The sequence below is a fragment of the Callorhinus ursinus genome, unplaced genomic scaffold (assembly GCF_003265705.2).
Source record: "Callorhinus ursinus isolate GAN/ISIS: 27379988/994484 unplaced genomic scaffold, GSC_fseal_2.0 scaffold26, whole genome shotgun sequence".
Lineage (NCBI taxonomy): Eukaryota > Metazoa > Chordata > Mammalia > Carnivora > Otariidae > Callorhinus > Callorhinus ursinus.
This window is the reverse complement of record NW_027397088.1, coordinates 7,070,436-7,096,656: the sequence shown is the minus strand read 5'-3', so window position 1 is coordinate 7,096,656 and position 26,221 is coordinate 7,070,436. Positions and strand designations below refer to the sequence as shown.

The window sequence follows — 26,221 nt, the reverse complement described above, 5'->3', positions numbered from 1 at the left end:
CCCTGCCCCATAACCCCAACCCTTGTGCTGTGATGAAACCACTCCCTCCTGCTGTTGCTAATTGCTGAGTTGATTTGCTTTCCCCTCTTTGGCTTCTGGTCTCTTCTGGCACCCGTGTAACCAAACCCCTGTGTTCATTCCGTCTTTTAAAAATATCCGAGGTGGTTTTTGTTTTCCCAGCTGGACCCCACATGTAACGTTCCTTAAATACCTATATTTTTGTGCCACCTCCATACCGGGCAAGAAACATTCAGAAACAAAGGACACCACAGAGTTCAGTCTATTCATCCAGCTGCTTCTACAATAGTCACATTTTTTTGGCACAGCTGAAGGTTCATGGTATGGCCAGAAGACTTCTTTCTGACTTCTAAGCCTCAGTGCTATGAGGAAAGGCTCTGTAACATCTCTGGGCTTCAACCACGTGCTGAGCTCGGTGACCCCAGACACTCTCTTATTGACACTAGTTTTAGGCACAAGGAAAGCCATCGCGTTTTTTAATGTTTCTGGGTCAGTGGTTTGGGGAAGCGAGAAAGCTAAACAACAGGTATGCATAGTCACACAATAATTACTGAGTCTCAGGCCAGAAGTGGCACAGAGGTGGTGGTTGTGAGGGTGACAAGTCTGTCCTGAATGCACAGCACAGCCAGGAATCCCAGGGGCTCTGGCAGCTGTGACACCTAATCTGAAGGAAGCAAAGCTGCCCCACTCTTCCCCAGACCCACACGGGCAAGGGGGTCTCTAGGAATTCTGGACGCTCAGGCTCGATTTTTGTCGGGAGAACTACCAGAGTTGGATGGTCCTTCTCTAGAGCTCAGCAAAGAATATGGAAAGGAGGGACTTTGAGTAATCGATAGGTCAACAGACTCTCCCTGGGGAACTCCATTTGGGGTCTCTACCCTCATGCAGTTTAGTGGGAGTACAGGTAAGGAGACAGACAGAGGCTGCATTGTAAGAGATGTACCGGGAAAAGGCCAACTCCCTGCAGGGCATGGGTGCAGTGTAGGCTGAGATCTGGAGAGCAAGTAAGAAACAGTCTGGTGGGGAGAAGAGGCGAGAGGAGAGGAGCGTTTTTCTGGCAGCGGTGCAAGTGGTACAAGCAGGGAAATCACTGGGGCTGGAGCAGAGCCCAAGGGGTTGGGGGGTGGGGGGTGGGTAGAGTGGGCGTCAGAAGCCAAGAGAGAGCAGGGCAGAAGACAAGAGAGCATAAGGCAAGAGAGAGCGAAAGAGATGGGGCTGGAGGGTAAAGTAGGACAGACATTGCAGAGACCCAGTCAACTAAAGTTTGGAATTTATCCTAAGAGGAAAGGGAAGTGGTGATAGAAGAGTTTGTGCAAACAATTTGATTTCAGATTTGAGCCCCTCAAAGCTCCTTCTCACTGCAGCGTGGAGAACAGGTTGGAGGACTCAAGATTGGAAGTGGTAGGTGGTTCTGGGGATTCTGACAACAGAGGATGATGTGGTGGTCTGAACCTCCACCGTGGGAGTGGGAGTGGGTGGGGAGATTCAAGAGATATTTAAGAGGAAGAACAGAAAGTATTTGTTGAGGGATTGGATTTGGGGGTTGAGGGGAGGAAAAGAAGGAAGTGCCGAGAACAACACCACATGTCTGGCTTGGCAACAGAATTAGGGTGATGGCATCCATCGATACAGGGAACTTCTGAGATGGACCAGGTTTTCAGGGGAAATTACACATCTCGTTTTAGACATGATGAGTGTGAGTTATCACTGGGACATGCCAAGATGCTCGGGAGGCAGTTACATTGGGGAATCTGAGGTTCTAGAAAAGGTCATGGCTAAAGACCTAGATCTGGGACATGTCAGGATACAGATGGGAAATGAGAATGTTGGGAATGCCAAGTTGATCCGAGGGGGTGTGTGCAGCACTGGAGGAGGGTAATGCCCCAGAATCGAGGGGGACAAACCTTTAAGGCAAGAGTGGGCAAGTCCAACGTCTCCAAAGGGTAAGTGAATTAGAACCAAATCCTATCCTTTGGATTTAGCACAGACCCCTGGTGACCTTGAGCTAGTTTCAACAGAATGATGGGGGCAGATGCCAGATGGCAGAAGCTTGCAATGAAGACGAAAGAGGGGAGCAATAGCCGGGGGGGGGGGCATGTTGGCCCAGGGAAGGATTTAACTTAGTGTTGAAGAGACTTACCTTGAATTGGTGTCAGTGCTGGTGGGGAGAAGCTGCCCGAGTGGGAGCTTGAAGAGAGAGGAGAAAGAATGGATATGCAGTATGGTAAGGCCCTGGAGAACAAGGTGACATGGACCACAGGCAAAAAGGCAGGGCCTCATGCACTTGGCCATGGACAAAGGGGTGACTGGAAACCTTTTCCACTTTAGTAAGAGAAAGAAAGAGGGAATTATGGGTAAGTTTGCAGGCAAGTTCATAGATTGGTAGCAGAAAATTTAGAGAATTCCTAACTGATGGTGTCTTCCCCGCGCCCCCCCCCCACCTCTCTGAAATCAGATCAAGGGGCAAGGTCAGAAATTTGAAGACAGTAAAGAAGGTTAAAAATAGCCATGTCTGAAAATAGGAGTATTTAGAGATACAAAGAAAGACTCAGAAAAAAATATATACATAGAAGAAAAATTTTCTATTTCTCCAGTTATTTGAAGATAAATGAAACTGGTTTTCAGGAAAAAAAAACAACTGTTATTTTCTAATTTTGTGACACTTAAAGTTATTTACTCATCCTCCCCAGGGCTGGGCCTCCCCTCCTGTGGGAAGTCTTGCAGTTAGGTGGTGGCTGAGGCTCCCATGGATGTTTTAAGAACGCAGACCATCCCCCCTCAGCTTATTGACTCAAGAAGGACAAGTTGCTCTTGCTTTATGCATGGTCACATCTGTCTGTGACCTGTCTGCCAGAGGGCAGACCCACCGTTCATCCAAGCAGCCAACCTCAGAATCCCCAGGGGGGACACTGCCTGTGGAGGAAGACCCTTCTAGCCCCTCTGAGGAAAGGGAGGGGGCAGGATGTGTGTGTGGGGGGGCGCTGGAGAGGGGCGGCAGAACTGGAGGTGGGGATGGTGAGAAGAAACAGGGCTAGGAACTTGGGAGTAAGGGTGCTTGGGTGGGAGGAGGGGCTCATGCCAGAATAACATCAGGATGGCAGAAGAAGTGAGTAGAAAGTCCTAGAAGCTGCTCTCTTTGCTCCAGCTGTCAAGAAGGGGGAGGAGAAAACCCTGTGGGATTGGAGGGGGAGGAGGGTGGGAGCTGTTAGGAAGTTATTTAAGAGTCAACTTTCTTGCGTTTTTCCTGCGTCCTTTTGAGGAAGTACCCCTGAGCCGCACAGAGCCAGCCTGCGTTAGGGCACCTCAGGCGGGACCGCAGGTAAGCAGCCGCCCCTCCTGCCGGGCCTCACCACAAACCTGCACCCAGGAGCCGAGAGGCCCGCTGCGCCTGCCCCCCTGCCCTAGAGTTTTGCAGCGATCCCTCAGGCTGCTGCTCCGGGCATAGGGGACAAGGTTCAGAGGCGCCCCCACTTTTCCACTGCCTCTCCTGGTCCCCATCTCAGCGCCTACCGAGCCCCACTTCCGTCCAAGCGGGAACTTCTCAGGTACTCCTTCAAGCTTCCCAGAAGACGCTGCTTGCAAGAAGGCCACCAGATGGGAATAAAGGACCTGGGAGTGCTTCCCCCAAGGGAGCTCCCCTCTCTTCAGGGGAGCAGATTATGGAGGGGTGAAACAAAAGGTTAGAGAGAGAGGGATATAGGACCAGGTAAGAACACCTGCATGGCTTGGCTCTGCATCCCTGTGCATCCCCTTTCCCTCTCCCAATTGCAAGAGCTGAAGTTGAGCACTTGCCCCACCCCAGACCTGTGGAGAAGGGGTTGCTTCTGCCCACCTGCACTCACCTGCAAAGTCTCCTTTTACGTGGTAAGCACCTGGGGCTCACCAGCTCTCTGCTTTCTGGGTTCTCTCTCCCAACAGGCTACCGCACTGCTCTACTCTGTTCTGCCCCACACCTTCCCCTCCCCACGCGGCTTATTTTCCTCCTCCGGAGGACTGCTTTTTCTTACCTTCCCTCCATCATTAACCCTTTCTCCCTGTCCCCTTAGCTCACTAGAGACTTTGTGTAAGTATGTCTGTAGGTATTTATGGAAACCTATTCAGACTTCATACTTGCAAACATTGCTGTCTCCTTCCCAGACCAAATACTCTAGAAAGTGGTTCTCTTGTCTCCAGCTGTGTTGCCTTTGCTTAACATGTTTCCGGAACAGTCTACTCTGGTTGCCTCTATAGCGGGGGCTCCTCATCTTTGAGAGTGTGCTTGGTTTTTGAAAAGAGTCAAATAACCAAGAGTCATGACTGGGTGATCCAGGTGATCAAGGTAAAAGCTCCATTTGGGCCAGAAACAAGGGCTCCCTTTATTTGGTCAGTTGGTCAACAAGTACTGATTGGGGCCTGACAGTGAGGCGTGTGGTGTTTAAGCTGGCTCCTCGCCTGTACAAACTCCAGAGGAAGGGGAAGCAGGCTTGCAGCAAAGTCAGTATTAGCACCACTGACCAAATACATTCAGAGAAAGGCTATTAATAGCCCTAATTTAAAATTGCAGTGTACCCCCTTCACCCACCCAGATTCCATCAGCCTTCTCCTGCTCTGTGTGGTCCTGGCTCCAAAGCACTTGCCACCTTCTTACACCCTTGTCTTTTTTCTTCTGCAAAGTGTGGCCTCCACCCTAACCCTCACTGGACGGAAAGCTCTCTAGGTCAACAATCCTTTGGTTTGTTCTCTGATGTATTCCAAGTGCCCAGATCACAGCCTGGCACATAGTAGGCTCTCATTAAATACCGGTTGGATGAAATTGCAAAAATGAATGCTTTGGAGGATGCCACTTATCTGGACATGGTTGGATAACTTTATTCTTAAAAGTGACTTAGGGCTTCATAAGTCTATATGAAATGGACATATGTACGGGCATATGACATTAAACGTTTCTTACAAAAATACTGCCTTTAGGGGTAACGAGGGGGAAAAAAACCTGCTTTCTAAAATCTTATTTCTCCAAATAAGTCCCTTTTCTTCTGCTTTCCATATGTTTTGACAAACAAGAAATCTCCCCAAGATCCTTGGGGAACTGTACTCCATCATTAGACTAATCCTTACTGCCACTTCTCAAGCTTTATTTATGTGAAACTCAAAATGTGTTGCTTCAGTGCTACCCCACACGGATATGTCTGCTTCTCTATTTTTGAATCCTTGTCTCAAATGTAACTCGCCTCCCGTTCCTTTTCTGTGTCTCCCTTTCTCCCCCACAAGGAGCCTGTGAAGCTGAGAATGTCCGAGACCTCCGAGCCTGCATTTGGAGGCAGGAGAGCCCTGCCCCGCAATGCGTCCAATGCGGCAGAGGATGACCTCCCTACTGTGGAGCTGCAAGGGTTGGTGCCCCGAGGTGTCAACCTGCAAGGTACAGGGTCCCCCTACCTGCTCCTACCTGCAGGTGCTGGCTGGGTCAGCACCCTTTGTCTCCACTAGGTTCCCACAAAAGTGGCTCCCCTGCCAGTGTCTGGTATTAAAGAAAAGACTCCCAAGCCTTCTTTTGAGTGGTAAAAGGCCCCAAGATCCAGATTCTTGTCCCAGTTCTACCACTTAATAGCTTTGTGATCCCAGGGAAGTCACTTTGTCTTTCTACCTCTTAGCTATTTCCTCTGTAAAACAAGGGCATTGGCTCAGTGGATGCCTCTTCCAGCCCTGCTGTTCTGCTTTTAAAAATATTCTCTAGCTGGAAGTTTCCACTTCCAAAATATTGTGGCTGTTTTGATTGTCTGGCTTGTGCCTCTTTCCCTCTCCCTCCTCCCTCCTCCCTCCTCTCTCCATTGCTGTGAATTTCAGAGCTGGTGAAAGATGCCAGACTCTGACAGTAATGGAGATGGAAGCCCTCTATTTCTCTCCAGAACAGCCTAGTGAGCAGGTGAGGCAAGCTGCTTCCCCTGTTCTCGCCTCCAATGATCCCAAGGGACCTGCTCTGGGGGTAGCAGCCAGCCGCTGACCTCCACTCAGCCCTGTCAACTGTGATGGGGCCCAGGAGCCAGCAGTGGCTTGGTGACACAGACATCATTCCCTTGGGTCGCAGCAGGGACATTCAGACTCATGTCCTTGAATGGCATCTCTCATGGACCACTTTTTGTTGGTAGCACTCATGCAGCAAGCCCACTTCTGCTCCTGAGGGTACTGTGTGCTAGGTTTCATTGGGAGGTAAACACCCACTTGTTGGGGGCAGGTGCCCATGATCACCCGTGTGGTGGGTGGTTAATCTGCCTCCTCAGAAAGAGATCAGCAGTTGAAAGCAAAGGGAAAGAACAATGCTGATTATTAACAAGTCCGGCAAATTAGAGAACTGCCTGCACCTTGTAGACAGGTTTGATTGAGTTACTATCATGTCTAGACAATTTGATATCCAACTGTGGAAACAGAGAGATATCTAGTACCATCCATTAAGGTACCATCCAGATTTGGAGGGGGGAACTCACAGAAGGGCTTCCTCAGTTGAGTGGAAGCATCAGGACAGACTTGTGAACTTGTAGTTCTGAGCTCTTTCTCCGAGTGGGGTGCTGCATTCCCTACAACTCTGCCATTAGAGCCACGGAACTGAGTTTAAAAGGACTTGTTAATTAACTTTATCGAAATCCCCATGTTACAAGGTGGGGAAACCGAGGTCAAAGCAAGTAGTTGATGTTCACTCCTTTACTGTCCCAACTTGGGTTTCTCCTTTTCTTTTCTTTTCCTTTCCTTTCTTTTCTTTTCTTTTCCTTCCTTTCTCTAAGAATGCAAATAAAATTGAAAAGCATGCAGATGTCAAATTATCAAGCAATTGTAAGCAAATTATTATACCTTGCTGTATTCAGTGTTTTAGCAAAATCCCCCTCTGGCAGCGAAGACTCTTGGCCCTGGAGAATGGGGGCCAAGGTGCTGGAAGAAGTGGGCCAAAGAACAGAAAGAGAAAGGGGCGTAGGATCAGTGAGGAGAAATGCGAACAGAAGAAGTGAGATGTAGCAAAAAGCCCCTCGGTTCAGGACTCAGAAGAACTGGGTTCTGGTTCCACATTTGTCACTTACCCACTTTGCCACCCAGGGGAGCCTCAGTTTCTCCATCAAGAAAATGGAAGCCATACTTACTTCACAGTTGCCATGATGATCAAATGACTAGTGCCTATGAGACACCTGATCTATGAGACACTTGACCAACAAATGCTCATTGATTCAGAATGTGCAAGTTGTCATACCCTACAAGGTTAGGAGCTCACCCCAGTGAACACTTGTTTCTAAGGGGAACGTGTGCGCGCCTGGGTGGCTCAGTTGGTTAAGCGACTGCCTTCGGCTCAGGTCATGATCCCGGAGTCCCAGGATCAAGTCCCGCATCGGGCTCCCTGCTCGGCGGGGAGTCTGCTTCTCCCTCTGACCCTCTTCCCTCTCGTGCTCTCTATCTCTCATTCTCTTTCTCTCAAATAAATAAATAAAATCTTTAAAAAAAATAGGGGGAACATGTAACAGCTTACAGGGACTGTATATCTGAAATCTGAACAAAAGTTTCCTAACAAGAAATCAAAACTACCAGAGAATTTGAGTAGATAGGTTGATTTAAAAAAAAAAATCTGGGATTATTGTTTTCTGTGTATTTATTTTTGGAGGCACGGGTGGGGAATTATTTTGAAAAATCAGTCATCGTTTGCTTGGCAATCATATGTGTCCACAGCCCAAGTGACATTCTGGGATACCTATTACAGGCCCTGGCAGAGGAATATGAGTGTCCAATGACTATTTGTAGAATGAATGAACAATCAATCACTTGAGAATTGAATGACTCATCAGGCCTAGAGTCATTATAATCTTATTATTAATAGCAGGTTCCAGGTTTTAAAAAACATGCCTTCATTTAATCTGTCTCCCACACGTGAGCTAGGTACTACACACCATGAGGATAGGGTCTCTGAACCCAGGTATCATGGGGGGAAATCCTAGATGAGTAGAACAGAGGAAAATTACCAGTATACAGACCATGTGATCAAGAACTATCCCCTACTTATCCTTTACATTTCATATTTCTCTTTTATTGTGCCAAAAGCAGGTTTTCTGACACAAAATACATCAGTTTCTCCCAAGTCATCCCCTGCTAAGGCTGTCACAACGTGTGATTAGTGGCTGTCTTCTTGCAGTTTATGCAGTGACCCCTAGGGGCATCCAAGAGGGCTTGAAGCTTCCTGAGCCCAGGCCTGAGGACAGCTTTGGCTCACAAAGCCCTAAGTCAAACTCTCCTCATTTGTTTCAATAGAAGCTTTTTCCAAAAGTGTCCCTTCATCAAGCTGCTCTTTCCAAACTGACTGAGAAGGCAGAGAGGCAAGAGGAGGAAAAGGGATAAATGACAGATTTTTCATTTCGAATGCTCCCGTGACAGTCAATATATATATAATACACACTGAGTGGGTATGATACCCTTAATTCACAGATTTTGTGAATATTTGGTTAAGAATGACTTTAGCCTGCATTTCAAAATGTATAAACTCACATGAGGCTCTTCCCATACAGCATCATGATATTTTTAAAAAATGGAACTATTTGAGGTGACAGTGAGAGCCCAGAGATGGGACCGGCCAGTCAGTGGTGATGTTTGACATCCTCATGTGTTTTAGGGGTTCTTCAGGCCCCCTTCTGAACTCAGCTGTAGCCAATTAAAATATGTGAAAATCTCCTCAGATTGCTGGATTTGCATCTCTTCCTAATAGACTCTTCTGAATGTTTAGTGGTTGTTTCTGGAACTCTCTCTACAGCTTTCCTGGTCTCCAAGGTTATTTTAGCAGGAGACGTAATGTTCTGGAAGATAGCCTTATATTCTTGGTCTGATTTGACTCTGCATTGTTGACCATAGGTTATCCTTTGCAGTAGTGATTGTAATCCTTATTTGGCAGATCTAATGTGATGAATTCAAACTGGAAAGCAAGTTTAGATCCCTAAAAAGTCAAATGCAGGAGAGATCTAGAATCTTTCAGGTTAATGGGGTCTTGTGCCTTTCTGAGCATCTCTCCTCCTTCCCACCCCACACCCTGTCAGAACCAAAGCAGTTAATTAACGAGTTAATTATCAATCTCTCCTTTGTGCCGAGTAAACCTCTCTGGGTTGAGGGTTTTTAAAAGAATTAGAAAGGCATTTAATGTATGGTGAAGAAATGATGTTGTATAGAACCAATTCATCATTTCATTCAGTTTGTGTAAAAGCATTTAATGATTGCCACCTATGTGTCAGGAAGTATGCTAAGTTCTCTTTGAGGACACGAAGATGAGTAAGCCAATCCCTGGCCTCAAGTGGCTCTCCACCTACTAGATGAAATAGACACAGAAAATATGATTGCAATTCAGTGCAACAAATACTGTCACAGAAATTATGCCAATTGCAGTGAAAGAACAGAGAAAGTAATGATATGGTGTGGGGACAGTGGGAAAGAGGGTGAGGAAGGCTTTATGATGAAAGGCCATCCGAGTTGGGTCTTAGAGGATGAATAGGAGGCTTCCAGGCAGACAAGTGCATGGAAACAGCATTTCTGGCAGAGGGAACAGCACATATCAAGTAATGGGGACAAGGGGGGGGATGAGCCTGGGAAAAGTAGGCAGGGACCTGTTACAGTAGGTACACTGAGACCTTACCTTTTCTCCTGCAGATAAAGGAGGACTTGCAAAGGATTCTAAATAGCAAAATGACATAATCAGAACTATGTTTCATGAAGGTAATTCCAGTGGTGAGGAGCAAATGGAGAGAAGGAAATACATTTGGAGGCTGTTGAGATACTTCTGGTGAGAGGAAGAGTAGACCAGGCAGAGTTCCATCTCTGGAGAAGATGCTGGTCTCACTTCTCATTCTAGCTTCCTCTGAGCCGCTGAGCATTTCTTCTACATTTTACGGTACAGGACATTTGAATGGCAACAGTTAAAAAACAGTAAGCTGCTTAAGAAGATATTTTTAATCATTCTAATTAATGATACTTTAAAATTTGGGTAGCCAAGAGAAATATGAGAGAGGAGCTTTTATCCTGTTGTTTCAACAATAAACAAACCTACTTCCTCATGGACAGTATTTATGCCTACAGTTTGGTAATAATATTACCAAAGATTGCATGGAGATTTCAATTCACCAGGGAATGCCCAGGATATGAAGCTAAACATTCAACTTATTTCAAGATTCCGTCTGTGACAGGTATAATCATTCTCAGAAGAATATTGTTACAACCTAAGGAGAAAATAATCTACTTTTTTTCATATCAGGGAGAGGGTAGGGAGACAGGGAGGCAGCTGGCTCATGAGGAGAGTTTTTTTTTTTTTTTTTAAACAGTCCATTTTCTGTTGTGTTTGGAATTAGGCTAAATTGTGTTAGGTAGACTTTTTGAAAGCTGTCACTTTGAAAGAGCAAGCTGCCAACTTCCCAGCTACAATATCTCAAAAAAACCAAAAAACCAAAAAACCAAACCCAAAAGTAGCTCAGCAATGAGTGGCTCCATTTTGCCAGGAACTGGGCTTGGACAGGGAGAAGCAAATTCATTTTCTGTTTGTGTCGAATGGAGCCTGGATGATGCGAAGGCTCTTTCAATCTAAACTATGTCTTGTTAATCCGATTACAAAAAGGCAGAAATCAATATGCCAGCTTAATAAATGTTTACTGAGTGTTTACTGCATGAAGATGGACAACAGTGAGCAAAACAGACAATAGAAAGAACTAGAATATTTGTATATCTATGCTTATATTGTATGACCCACATCTGTAGAGCCCTTATTATTAGGTATTGTAAACACCAAATACAAAGGTTGCTCTGTGGACGAGTGTCCATGAGCAATGAAAAAAATGTTTAATTGGTGGTACTGGGACCTCACCTTATTCCTTAGTATTCACCCCCCTTGCAGATCTGGAGATCTACCAGATTACACTAGGGGGAGGGCAATAGGGCTGTCATTTCCTTCTCCCTCTAAAGGATAAAGCACCCTCCCATTACTCTGCCATATGTCTTGTCCATTTGACTACAGTCTAGAACATTAGCTCCTCAAACTCTCAAACTCTTTGTTGCTTTTAATCTTCCTTGTTTCGGTCAAGGTTTTATTATTATTATTATTTTTAAAATTTCATTTATTTAGAAAGAGAGGGAGAGCATGAGCTGAAGGAGGCACAGAAAGAGAGGGAGAATCTCAAGCAGACTCCACACTGAGTGTGGAGCCCAATGCAGGGCTTGATCCCAGGACCCTGAGATCATGACCTGAGGCAAAATTAAGAATCAGACGCTTAACCAACTGAGCCACCCAGGCATCACTCAAGTTTTATTTTTTAAATGAAATGTTTTCCTTGGCTTAAATTGTTTTTAATATGGACTTTTATTTTAAGAGATTACACAGGGAAATTTTGCTTATCATTGCCTTAGCTTTTCCCCCACATAGGGTACCACTGTAATTTTCCATGATATTTTTTTTTCTTTTTTCCTGAAGGCAATGACCTGTTAGAGAGAGATTACAGTAGAGAATGATAAGATCACTTAGAAAAAAATAACATTTTTAAAAACTCCATACGTGGAATGAAGTGTTATTAAAATTACAACATTGTAGATTGTCTTATTTTAAAACAAATCCTTCATATATGTTAATATGTTTATTTTATATATTATCATTATGTAATAGAAAATAATATTATTTAATATATATTTATGAGAAAAAATAAATATATATATTTGTTTTCACTATGAAACTGTAGATTTTTTTTTTTGGCTTAGGTTTTATATACTCAAAAGAATTTATTAGTACTCTTGCTTACCTTTTGTTATAAGCAATATGTAAGTCATGTACTATCAAGGCATGGCATTCTTATTCCAGTCTGAAATAAAAGTTCTGGGCTGGAGGCCTCATGTTATAAAACCCCAGATTACTGTCTTCAACACTGTACAATATACAACATACTATATATAGTCCTGAAATGTTAAATTGTCTGATAAATGACATTTAAAGCCTTGTATGGTTAATCCTATGATAAATAGAATATGCATTTTATGATGCATAAACCAACTTCAAGCTCCAATTCAGGCATTACATTTGTTTAAAGTGAAAAGTGGTATATTTACTATGGCTTCTTTTCGCATTGTCCTGGGTACACTGAAGATGAGGTCTTGTCCTCAAAGGGCTTACAGTCCCACAAATAAAACCACCTATATCAACGTGACACAAAGTGCTTAATTATAATTAATTTTTATTTAAAAAAGGAAAAATGTATTCTGGGAATGAAGAGGAGAAAATTATTTCATCTACCTGTAGAAATGTAAGAAAAGAAAAGCAAGCCTGTCTTCTCAGAATACAAGGAATGAAGCTTGCTTGCTTCCTTCCTTCCTTCCTTTTTTCTTTTTCTTTCTTTTCTTTTCTTTTCTCTTTCTTTCTTTCCTTTCTTTCTTTCTTCTTTCTTTCTTTCGAGAGAGAGAGCATACACCAGTGGGGGCAGGAGGTGGGCAGAGGGAGAGGGAAGAGAGAATCTCAAGCAGGCTCCATGCTGAGTGCAGAGCCCAAGGTGGGATTCAATCTCACGACCCTGAGGTCATGACCTGAACCAAAATCAAGCGTGGGACACCTAACTGACTGAGCCACCCAGGCACCCTGGGAATGCAGCATTCTCTCATTTAATCCCCACACCACCACCATTTTGCGGGTGATAAAACTGAGGCGCAGGTAATTTGTATAACTTGTGCAAAGTCACAGCAATAGTAAGTGCCAGAGCTGGGATGTGAGTCCAGGCACTCTGGCTCCAAAATCCATACTCTTATCCACTATGCTCATCTTCTCTCTTCATAATAGCAATGCTAATATAATAAAAATAATTTGTGAGAATTTACTAAGTGCCAGACACTGTGCTAAAGCACTTTATATACATTTTTTTTCATCTAATCCTTACACTAACCCTATAAGGCAAGTGTTTCATTGTCTTTTTAAAGATAAGGAAACTGAAGAGAGATTAAATAACTTCCCTGAGGTTGCACAATTAGTAAATAGTGAAGCATCTCCTAGAACATATTCTGCAAAACACTGATTGCCCCCAAAAATAGTTCCCATGGTCATTTAAATTTGGAAAACATGACACCTGTAGGAGATTTATAGTCTACACCAATAAAAGTGTCCCATAAATACTTCAAGTATCCTGATTGACTTTGGTTTCCCAAAACTGGCTTAACCATGGAACTCGTATTCTTCCAGGGCATGTCAATATCCCACCAAAGTATCGCTGCATTACACTACTTTGAGGATAGACTGGCTTTAATCAGACTCACTAGACATTAACCAGGTTCACTGGACAGGCTCATGGAACTAGAAAGGCAGAGTTTCCATTTGCAATAAAAATAAAACCAATGAGAACCAGATACTAAAAAATACTTGACTTTCTCTTTCCATCTTTATGTTTCCCTTTGTCAAAGATGCTTGGGAAGCCAAGGCATAACACTAATATACTCATTTTCAGGGACACATTATTATGGGAGTGGAAGTGGGATGAGATGAGGTGAATTCTGGCAGTGCTCCAGGACCAGTGCACTCATACCTGCAGGCAGACTAGACTCACCCAATCCCTCACCTGGAATGCTGCAGTAGCTTCTTAACTGACTTTCCGGCCTCCAACATGGCCACCATCCATTCCTTTTCTTACTCTTTCACCAGAAGAAGTTGAAATTTACACACACACACACACACACACACACACACACACACACACACACACATAAAGACATGTCAGTTTGCTATTTCAGATTTTTCATGGGATCCGCAATGCAATGAAAGTCCAAATTTCCTAACATGGTCTACAGGGTTTGCATGAGCAGCTCCTGCCTATTCCTCCTTCGTGGTCCCACTACTACACTCCAGCCAACCAATCATCTTTCAATTTCTTAAGTAAACCAGACACTCTGTTGCCTAAGTCTTCACTCCCCTCTCCCTGAAATATCCTTCCCCACCCCTTTTTATTCCTGGATAACTTGTTCATCTTTCTGACCATTGCTTATATACCTCACTTCCTCCAAAAAGTTTCCTTAATGCCACTCCCTCAATCTGAATTACAGGTTTCCTGTACCTCCCAGATACCGTCTTCTACCCGATACCATATACTGCTTTATCAGAATATTTATGGTGCTTTGTCATAATGATCTGTTCACTTTTTAGTATCTACCACTGTGTATTTATCAAGTTTATATTGATTAGGCAGTGACCTAATCAACATTTATATCCATGCCTTGAATGGCAACATAAAATGACCTGCATAAAATTCCTGGAGGACAGGAAGTTGCGGAGAATATTAAATATGTTGAATATATGCTTAGGGTCTACAATTATATTAAGAGCTCAGAATAATTAACCAAATTCAATAAGATGAAATTTAATATGAATACATGCAAAGCCTTAAAACTGAGCTACAAAGAAGAAAACCTTTATATAGATATGGCTGGCTTCTAGGGATTTGGATTGAATCATAATGCACTACTGGTAGAAATGACATCAGAATGTATTTTTCTTTTTTTTATTATGTTATGTTAATCACCATACATTACATCATTAGTTTTTGATGTAGTGTTCCATGATTCATTGTTTGCGTATAACACCCAGTGCTCCATGCAGTACATGCCCTCTTTAATACCCATCACCAGGCTAACCCATCCCCCCACCCTAAAGGTTTTTGCTTTAACAGATGCTTAATGTAAATCAAAAATAAGATAAAACTATTCAAAATACTAATGATATCTTTGACTGAAATAATAGAAATATGCTATTTGTTTTGAAAGATGTAGCAGTCTCTGTCTTTCATTGGAAAAACCATAGCTAGAATAATGTACTTAATTCTAGGAAAAATTTATAAAATGAAATGCATTCCAGAAAATAGTAGAGGGTTAAAGTTCTGGAAAAGAACAGTTGAGGAAATGGAGAATGTGTTAGTCAAAGGAATAGAAGCCTTTATATACCTAAGGAGTACCAGATGAAATGAATAGAATGCAGTCTATATTTATCCAGAAATCAGCACCAAGATCCATGATTAGAAAAATTACAAGGAAGCAGATGTCAGTTCATCTTAAGAGGGCTTTTCAAATAATTAAAATTGTTTAAAAATGGACTGTTTGCTTTGTGAGATAGTGGGTTTCCTGTTCAGATGAAGACAAAAAGCCTAAGCATTTGGGCTTTCAAGATGTCTCATGCAGTACATAGCAGGTCTACCAGGTGGTCTAGAAAGTGCCTTGGCCCTCAGAGATTCTGTGAGGCTATAATATCAGTGCATTCCTTCCACTGGTGCTGATGAATGGAGACCTGATTAAACCCATTTCTGAGGATTCAGTTTTTAGACATTTAAACAAAACAAAAACATTATTGAAAGGCACAGTGCTAAGAAAGAGGACCAGATGAGTTGATTACTAAGGTCCTTTTCAACTAAGACATTTATGAGTCTCCAGCTCTTTCTGAAGCTGACTTAACACTGGGGATTGTGACCTTAATAAGACCAGAGAACTTAGGGGAAAGGCAGCTTGAAAGAGAGAGGTCTAGAGAATTAAACATCTTCCACCTACAGCATAATGGAAGGAAAGTGCCCTTTAGGGGACCATGTTCAGGGTTCTGCAATGGGGTAAAAATAGAACTGTATCTTGCACTTTCTGTGTGCTGTAATGTTGCAGTCAGAGTAGCCCACCGAACACCACATCATGTAAAATATACAATGGCTCCATCAGAGTTTATAGTTAAGCTAGCCACAAGTAAGCTTATGGCCCCACTGTGTGCCAGGCATCGTGCCAGAGCTGTTGTCTTGTTATGTAATTGAATTTTTGTAGAAATTCTCAAAGTATTAGTCTCCTCATTTGAAAGGTGAGAAAACTCAGCTTCTGTGAAGCAACATCCTGTACCTATGTAATTAAGAGACCTGGGATTCAAACTCAGGATTACCTGGACTTTGAATTAATCAAGAGTGTTTCAGGAACTCCTAAACTTTAGAAATGGAGAGTATCTAAATGAGCCCAACTTCTTGGTTTTGCGTATGAGACAAAAATGAGGCCAGAGGGGACCAAGTGTCCTGCACAGGATTCCCATGTAAACACAAAGGAAGGCATTGGAGACTTTCAGGGTGATGCTTCAGCATGAGTACAGCCTCAGCAGCTGTGGTCTGTGTATACTGTATTTACAGTATACTGTATTCACAGCTGTGAGGGCAAACCATGCAGCAGACAGGGTCAGGGTAGGCAGAAGTCTAGTGTACCCCCACCAACCTCTCTCCTTAATTCCCCTTTACAACTCCAAGTGTGCATGCAGAAATCTATCTCTAGACTAGATCTTGCACACTGCATTGTAGATGGGCGGAGTTACCTCCATATTCAGTGATCATTTGCAGAGGAATGGGAGAAAGGTAGGAGGAGATCTAACCTTTATCCGGTGCTATCATGTCTCCAATAAATGTATAAGTGACATTTACCCTCCCAATTCCAAAAGCCAGAGGAAAGACCTATAGATTTTTTTATCAGACCAGGGTTGACTTCCAGATTGGTGGAAATGTGAAGCTTTATTTCTTCATGTTCAAAGTGGAAACAGTTCTGTCTATCTCAATGAAATGTCAGTATTTTGTCTTCACACCTGTTCTTTTCTTTCCTACCTTTGAGGGACCAGATCTACTTTTAGAATTATAGGAGGGGTATTTGACCCTACCTGAAGTAAGAGGAGAATTTTGAATTAAAGGTCAACTTTGGACCTTTGGAACATCCCTTTGAGGCTTTGTCAGATTTAATGCCTCCCTTTTTAAAGATAAGAAAATTGAAATGGCTATCCCTTCCTCATTCCTAGTTAGTGACATAGTGAGGTGATAGTCATGATGAAAGCCAGCATGGGCCTGGGAATGTGTAGACTTGAATTCTGGTCTTAGTTTCTCTGTACCTAGACCTATGTGGGAGGCATCACATCAGCACTGCTCTGTCCATCCCAAGGGAGTGCCCTGTGTATGAAGTGAGGTCACAGGCAGGAAAGCTTTTAAAATCCTCTTTGAAGGCAAGAATGTCACAAGGGAATGACTCTTAAGTCTATCAACCCCCTGTAGAGAGTTTTATCCAACAGACCACATTACCTCAATACCTAAAGAATCAGGAAAAGCAATCTTGTTTTTTGAGTTTGTGGTTGTATCAAAGTTACTCAGTGGTGTCCCTCAATTGTTTTCTTTATGTGTAGACTACCTCCATGTCACAAATATTCACCTGTTCAAGGAGAGATGGGACACCAATAAAATGGACCACCACACTGACAAGTATGAAAACAACAAGTTGATTGTACGTAGAGGACAGTCTTTCTTCATCCAGATTGACTTCAATCGTCCATATGACCCCAGAAGGGATCTCTTCAGAGTGGAATATGTCATTGGTGAGTGCCATGGGCAAACCATGTTGTGATAGTCCATCTGTGTCATCATGTTATGATAGTCATGATACCACGGGCCGCATAGTGGAGAAGGATACAGGTGCAATTATTTACTTCCTAGAATTATACTTTGACAATTGACTGGGGCTGGGGCTACATCCAGCTCCAGGACCACCCTATGCTCTAAGATGGGTCTGTATAATGCCAAACATTTGGGCCTATCCAAGTAAAAATCTGTACAGTAAAAGTGAGTATAATTGGTACAAAATATTAGTTAATTATTTTTCCCCAGATGTTTTTGACATCCTATAGTGTGGCTTTTAATTTATCAACTCTTTTCTCATGATTTCATTGGTTTTATGTGCTAAAATTATTTTCAATTCTTAGTATACAATCTCCATATAAGCATTTCCCAGACTCTGTTCTGCTCTAATCTACTCCCATGGGATGGCTCATGAAAGATAGACAGTCAAGTAAAGTTCACGAAACCCTTTGTACTCTTATCTCCTTTTGTAGGTTGACAATATACATTAGCTTAACAGTTCTGGGAAGTACCATTTAACTCTGTTTGGTTGGGTGTTTGCCAAATTAATTAGATCCTGGTACCCTTTAAATTATAGCTATTAACATTTGACACATTTTAGTAAATATTTCCCTAGAAATTTACAAATATAGCAAGTAAACATATGCACAAAAAAGCAAAGGTGGCTCAATATCAGAAAAACTATCTCTATAATCCTACATATAAATAAAGTAAAAGAAAAAAAGTCAGGCAATCAAATCAGTAGTCACTGAAAGGAACATGATTAAATTCAGCAGCTGTTTTTTTTTTAAGACTTTAAATAAGACAAAAGTAAAAACAACTCCTCAATTATAGTAAAAATTATTTATCCCAAACCAACAACTTTTGGTATTCTAAGTTGCAAAAAGTTAATTTAATTATAATGAGAAATTAGAGATACCTGCTATTGCCTTTCCTTTTTTTCTAAGCTTTAAAGATTTTAGCAAATGAGAAATACCTCCTATAAATACTGAGAAAAATAAAATTATATATTTTGCTACTGCTATGATTGTATATATAGAAAACCCAACAGATTCAAGGACAAAGTTTAATAAAACTTTGTAAGATGGCTAGATAGAAGATAAATACATAAAAGTCAATAGCCTTTCTCTTTAGCATTGAGAACCTAGAAATAGAAATAAGAAAAAAAAAATCCCACATATAAAAGTTACTAAAACTATGAAATGTAAAAATAAATTTAAAAAAAAAGATGCAGAACACAAATAAAGCAGCTATTAAATCTTAATAAGAGATGTGAAAAAACTTTGAAAAGGCAAATACGGTTTTGGATATGCTATCTCAATTTTTTTAAATGTCCCAAAATTAGGATGTAAATATAATGCATTTCCAATTGGAGGATTTTTTTTTTGTCTTGAATAAAATAAGAGTTCATTTGTAAGAGTAATTACTTGGCAATAATCAAGAAAATGATACAAAGAAAGAATAAATAAAAGAGCATTTTCTATCAGAAGCATCTATCAGAACATATTATAAGAAGTGTTTTGTGGAACAGAATAGAGAATCCAGAAATCGATGTCAGTATGTAAGATTACTTAATATATAGTTGTTGGTTTTGTGGAGTAAGAAAAGTATGTGGGCTTTTTGTTTTTTTGTTTGCTGTTTTAATAAGTTAAATGATGTATTTTACATCCTGGTATTTTAGTATATATATATATTACATGTAAGTATATGCATTTAACATATTCTTGTATTTAACATATATTTATCTATATGTGTATAATTATATATATTATTTTACATGTATATATATTTGTTTTATACATGCCAAAATACCACAGATGACCATATATATGAACAAATGACCAAAATATAAGTATATGAGAAAAATACCACATATGAAGTCAATGGATAAAAGATAGAGCTGGAAAAGTATTCAGAACATACATCAGAGATAAAAGGTTAACATAGAAAAAAAAGCTCCTACAAACTGACAATCTGAAGATAAGCAATAGAAAAATAGACAAAGTATATGAAGAGACAATTCTCAACTAAGGAAGTCCAAATAACCTGTAATCACATGAAAACATGGTCAAATTCACTAACAGACTGGGAAAGCCAAGCAGTCATTTCTATCCAAAAGGCAAAAATTTAGAAAAAAAACTGTAATTATCTGTTGCTGGCGTGTATGTTGAGAAAAACATAGATTGCTGATATAAATGTATAATTTCATAACCTTTTTAGAAAGCAGTTTGGCAGTATCTGTTAATATTAAAAAGACATATGCCTTTGACGCAGTCACTCCACTCTTGGAAATCTATACCAAAGATATTTAAAGTCTAGTTTATAAAGATGGGTATTATTTACTGTAGCATTGTAATAGTGACATAAAAATAAACACCCCTCAGTAGTGGAATGGTGGAATATATTGTGATATAACCACACAATGAATTGTTCCTTTAAAAAAAGGATGAATTAGACCTATGCCAGATGATTTCAGGTGAAGCAGTGGTGAGGAAACAAAATATGGAGTATATATGATCTTCTCTACGTGTGTGTAACTATGTCGTGCCTAGATTTGTAGAGTATTGTAAGTGCAGACAAGAGTAAGAAGCACATACATAGGTAATGACATGCATTCCTTGGTGGGAGATGCGAGAATAACCAAAATAAGGAAGGGAGAAGCAAAAGGAAAGGGGAAGCTAGTAAGGAAAAGAGAAAAAAGCAAGGATGATGATATGAATATATGTAGGCATTGAGGTAAAATTATGATCTCCGTGGGAATATATATATATATATATATAAAACATTTATATATATTATACTTTATATATATATTACATTTATTTATATATATATAAATTAAGAGTAATAACATCAAAGCTAAAAATAAACAACACTTCCTTAGAAAAAAAATCTCTGACCCGTAACTACTTGAGGTATACGGTTTCTATTCCCTTTCGTTTACAGTAAGGAAACGAAAATCAGTTGAAGCCAGAATGGAAATGGGAGAGGAGGAAAGAGATCATTGAATAAACAACATCAGTACAATGTGGGAGTTTTGCACAGAACTGTTTGCTATCCCAATTGTGGGGTGAGAGAAAGGAAAACTAAATTATCATTCCTGTATGTTAGGTGAAATGCAATAACCACAATTTCATTACATTTTAGGGAGCAGACTATTATTGTTAATATTTTTTAATAATGAGTACTTCAGATGAGAAAGGAATCCACAGCTAATATTTTCCAGAGTATTTTAAAATCTGCTGAGAATTTATTTGTATTTTTCCCCCTAAGTTCATTTATCACTTTTGGGTGTGTGTGGGTGGGTGGGTGGGATGGGTGTGGGTGTGTGTACATGCACACTTGTTTGGACTGGATTTGATTAAAATGCCCTTCACACCTTTGTAACACAATGATCACTACCTGTGTGTCAACAAATGCACGTTTGAAGCTCTGTCCCCAGGTTTGCTCCAACTATACAGGAACTTTTTATCTCCTTTATAACCAAATATTTAGTGCAGAGAGGACAGAGGAAAGCTTTGTCCCTGAAGTGGACTTGATTGAGGTCTGAGGCTCTTTCCCACAGACCACTCAGAAACAAGTTATAATAATAGAAGTCTTAGGGAAGATGACAAGAGGAGTGTCAGATCGGGTTCCCAGTGAGAGCTGTGAGCCACTGGGGCAGAGTGCTTTGTCCTGAGTGGCAAGGTCAGGGCCATGACCACAGCATCACCACTGTGAGCATGTGAAGTCCTCCCTTCTTTTTCACAAAAGACATTGTATTACTTTTGTTCCTTCCGTGAAAAGGTGGGAGAGGGGAAGCATAGCAAATTTACCTTTGAGATAAAAATCTATATATTTTAAAAACCAACACGTATTCTAAATCCTTCTTAGACCCCACAATGTGTACTTTCGGAGTTAAGCTGTATTCCAATATGTGTAGCCTATAATAGGTGTTATTACATTTGAGGATTTTGTATTTCCAAATTTCCTGCAGAAACAAGGAAAGAAAAATAACATAACTCCACATTCTGCTCTTTAGTGTATGAGAAATCAATCACATTTGTAAAGGGCCTTAAAAGACCAATGATAGAAGATTTATCCCAGATAGTGTTCTCTGTGCACCCCATGTCATTCAGGAGGTGCCATGACCTCCTGAGGCTTCATGTCGGTGGTAGGACCAGGACTGAAGAAAAAGAACATGTGGGACCTTCATGGGGCTCAGAGATATTTCTCTTAAAATGCAATATTTGTGGGGCCCCTGGGTGGCTCAGTTGGTTAAGCATCCGACTCTTGATCTCAGCTCAGGTCTTGATCGCAGGGCTCCATGCCAGGTGTGGAGCCTTCTTAAGAAAAAAATGCAATATTTATTTCAATAGGATTGAATAAAAAATTTTATTGATTTTTTATTGATTTTAAAAGTAATTGCTGTAATGAGAAGAGACAAGAGTATCAAATGCGCACTGGAAATGAAATGAAAGCACAGTCTTATACATACATGCAGGTGCACCTCAATTTCAGGAAACCTAGAAAGTAGAAGGAGTGATTTAAAAAACAGGAAAGAGAATGCTTTGTAAAAATAAAAACAAAAAATCTCTTCAAATATTTCTTTTGAAGTGTTTATACCAGGATTAGATTTATCAACAAAGATTGATTTATGCACTAATTTAAAGAATATAACTATTGCATAGAGCAAGCTATCATTATATTAAAACACAGAAAAAGAGTCACTTTACACTTACTTGTTTGCAGTTTGCATTCAGTTTTTATTATTGTTCCTTTCTCTTTCCCTGTGACTTTATGTCAGATGAGCCAGGATGTGCTAAGCACTGGAGTTTCCTTTGTTACTACCTTCAGAACCACAGGATTTATTTATAAATGATACTGCCTTTATTTTTTTGATTTTTTAAAAGATGTTATTGACTTATTTGAGAGAGACAGAGCAAGGGGGAGAGCACAAGTGGGGTGAGGGGCAGAGGGAGAAGCAGACTCCATGCGGAGAAGGGAGCCAGATGTGGGGTTCTATCCCGGAACTCCTGGATCATGACCTGAGCCAAAGGCAGACGCTTAACAGACTGAGCCTCGCAGGCGCCCCATGATCCTGCCTTTAAATAAAGTTTTTTTTTCTTTCTTTCTTTTTAAACACTTAAGTAAATAGATTCTCTCAGATGGCCCCAGATTTATCCCTTGTTTGCCGGGTCCTCGTTGTAGAGAAGGTGAACAGGGGAATAAATGCATTTCCTCAGCCAGGACTTTCCCGCATGAGCTACAGATGGTCGCCGCACTTTGATAACGGCATTCATTAGTTGCTGGCAGAGCACAGCCATCTCTGCATTAGGTGAGATGTGTTAATGAATTTGAGGAGGTGGGTGCGGATGAAAAGTGTGCCTGGTCCTTTGTGGGGCCTTTTCTGTCTTTCTACCTCTGAGTCTAAAGCCATGACAAATCATGGAAGGAATCTGGAGCAGTGTTCATTCTAGATTTTGCTAACCTGGAGCTGCAGCTGTGAAAACAGGAAGTTTGTGGTGTTACTTTGTTCTACTTTGACATGCGCCCCCTACTTATCTGATACCCTGTTGAGGGAGAGTCATTCTGAGGAGAGAGGTATGAGCTGGATCCCTTACCAGCCATCCGCCTCAAAGCAGCCCTACCTGGTGAGCCCTCCAAGCCGATAACAGGGTTCATGAGCAAGTTCTTTGCTCCTTGGGCCCAATCACAGGAACCCAAGGTGTGCAGGACAGCACCTCGAAGATTCTCTTGCCTTTTCTTCAGTGCTACCACTGCTCCCATGGCTCCAGGCTTCATATTTCTGGTTATGGCAGAAAGCAGAGGGGAGGGATGACCTCAGCAAAACCTGCTCCTCCCATCAGGACAGCGAGAGCTTTTCTGGAAGCCCCCAGCAAGCTATTCATGTCTCACTTGCCACCCTTATCTGTAAGAGAAGCTATGAAATTATTTCATTTTTTCAGTCTCCTCAGAGGAGAGGGGCAGGGAGCACTAAAAGCTGATGCTGGTAGACCCCCAGTGGTGTGTGCTAGAAGTCCCTTCCAGCTTGGCCATCCTGTGAGTCTGAAAGTGCAGCCCTTACTGATGGCACACTGGGGTTGTTCATCCTGAGCCCAGTCATTTACAGGATGACATCAATTGCACATATTCTGCATTCTTAACCACATAAAACATTGAATTATCCTCAACACTTCAATATTTCTATTTCACTCATTTCTTGAATAGCGTTTCCCAAAAGCCAGCTGGGGTGTCAGACTCTGATGTGTTCTAAGGATGAGAGTGACATTATCAATTCTCAGTTGGGGGTTCAAGATTGGAGAGAGAGTTAGAGCCTGGATTAGGGCATCTGTTGTAACAATGGGGAAGACGGATGAGATTTGAGGAACATTTGGATGGCAGAATCCACAGGACTTGTGATTGGGAGTCGTCTGTGCAGACAGAGGGGAGGAAAGAGTCAGGTAGCTCCCGGGTTGCTGGGTTGTATGCCTATGATGATAGAGGCTCCGAATGAGATAAAGAATGCAGGGAAATTGGGGAAAAAAAGATGAGTGTGGGAAAGGATAATGATGATAGTGGCTCTCACTGATAACTCACTCACCAACACTGGGTACCGTGCAGGGGTTCTGTGTACGTCCCATTTAATTCTTTGGGCACCCCTCTGGGCATGGGACTAAGGTCATCTCCATTTTTCAGATGAGATGAGGATTGGAATGGTATAAGTAACTTACCTGAGGTCACATCTGGAGAGTGCTGGGGCTCCAATTGGAACCCTGACATTCTCTCCTAATCACAATGCACACTACCTCCACCAGTGAAATAGTGGAGGCATAAATATGATTTGGTTTGTGCCCTTTGAGTTTGAAGCACTTAAGGGACTTCCAGATAAACATGTCCAATAGAAGGCCTCTGAAGTTTAGGGAATCAGTTTTTATTTCATACATCATAGATGGGTAAAATTATTCAGACAAAGTAAATCAGGTAAGAAGCAGACTGAGGCTCAAATCCTGAGAGCAAATAACTTTTAAAGAATCAGTCCAGGAGCTGGAGCCCCTGGAGGAGACAAAGACCATGTGATCAGATAAATAGAAGGGAAATCAGGGAATGCAGTGTCACTAAATCCAAGAGAGTTGGGTGTTTAAAGTAGAAAGGGTGACCAGCTTTATCAAATACAACAAGGAGATGCAGTGACGTAAGAACTTCCCACTGAACTCAGCAGTTATGGGGACACTGGTTACTCAGGGACAAACCAAATTTTAATGGTTTGAAGGTAAATGAAACATGAAAAGTGGACATAGCAAAGGTGGACTAATTTTTTTGGAAGAAAAGAAAAGACAATTTGGATAGTAACGGGAAGAATGTAGGTTAGAGAAGGGGGTGTTTTGGTTTGGGTGTTTGTTTTAGGATTGAAGGTACTTTAATGTGTATGGAGGCATGGGGGACAGAGCCAGTAGATGAAGAATCCTGAAGATTCAGAAGAATCGCTGGGTGGCTGAGGCAGAATGCTGGAGGAGGTGAAGAGGAGGCATGGATGAGGGATTGTCTAGGAAGAAGAATCCCTGTCCTCTAGGGTGTTGAGAAAGAGGTAAGAGAGAATGTGAATGTGTTAGGTAGAGAGATAGGAAACTGATCATCATGCCTGATGACCTCAAGTTTCTCAAAGACACAGGAGGTGAGCAGGTGTGGCAGGAGCTGAGAAGGGCAAAGAACTATTTCTTATATCTGAGAGCATAACCAAGACCCTTTGAGACTTCTGTTCCCCTATAGATTTTTGGTTCAGAGGGTCCAGATAAAATCACTATCCGTGATTTTCATGGACAGAACACAGTTTATCTGCTGAGATATTTCTTGCCCCAAATCATGCAGCTGGTAAGATGTAGAGAAATATTTCTTAGCCTATGCTCTCTCCACTATTTCATGCTGTGTTTTAATAAAAATAGGCTACCCATTCTATCATTTTGAAGCAGCATTTATATGGGATGTCATTTCAAATTTTTTCTCCTGTTTCTGCATTGACGCTAAGTGTGTTCATTTTTAAGCCTCTGTGAAGTGACAAATAATGGCATCTAAGAAACTAGGACAGTGTTTCTCAGAGTGTGTTCTCTATGAACACGTGTCCTGTGAAAGACTCCTTAAAAAAAAAGGTTCCATGGTCAAATGCATTTAGGTCATGCTGTGTTTTGTGCCTTTTCTTGGAGAATCCCAACACACCTTAGTATATTAAAGGCTCTGAGGATGCACAGGGTCAAAAAGTGAATCTTCTTTAGCCTAATGCTTCTCAAAATTGTTTTACTACAAACATTACTCTACCATGTTTTTATTTTCATTATACTCTTTAGTAAAATACACAACTCACTCAAGGAGATGCTGAACTACTGTTACAAATTACCTTAATTCTGCAGAATACTGTGGTCTATGTAGTATGGTAACTTAATATATTATCTGTTTTTTTTCTTCTTTGATACTTTAGATTTTGTGCCAACATTAAAATAACTATAAATTTGGCACTTATACTCAGTAACTTTTCTCTTCATAAAGGATTACTTTACTTTTCTTTTTTACATTTATATATTTATTTGCCAGATTTTTGTTTGGCTTCTGTTATCATAACTTTCCTTTGAATGTGTTTATTAGACTCTTACTGAACACCTTTCATGTGCAAAGCACTGAGTTGGGGTTAAAGTATGAATATATGTTCATCCTCTGCTCTCAAAGAGTCTGGAGGAGACAGCCTGGACACTAGAAGCTGAGCTGAATGCCAATCTCTTGGGCACAGTGCTTGGGAAGCACACTGGAGAGTAGACTACTAGACTGTAGGACTGGTT

At 41.4% G+C, this 26,221-nt stretch overlaps 1 protein-coding gene across 1 annotated transcript in view; it reads left to right on the top strand.

Annotated features, from left to right (window-relative positions):
- The first annotated feature begins 3,429 nt into the window (after positions 1-3,429).
- The window catches only part of F13A1 (coagulation factor XIII A chain), a 149,851-nt gene continuing 127,059 nt past the window's right edge, over positions 3,430-26,221 (top strand). The window contains exons 1-3 of the mRNA XM_025890867.2: positions 3,430-3,882; positions 5,266-5,413; positions 17,186-17,374. Of these exons, the coding sequence (XP_025746652.2) occupies positions 3,739-3,882; positions 5,266-5,413; positions 17,186-17,374 (481 nt within the window). The 5' untranslated portion in view covers positions 3,430-3,738. The remainder of the gene's footprint in view (positions 3,883-5,265; positions 5,414-17,185; positions 17,375-26,221) is intronic.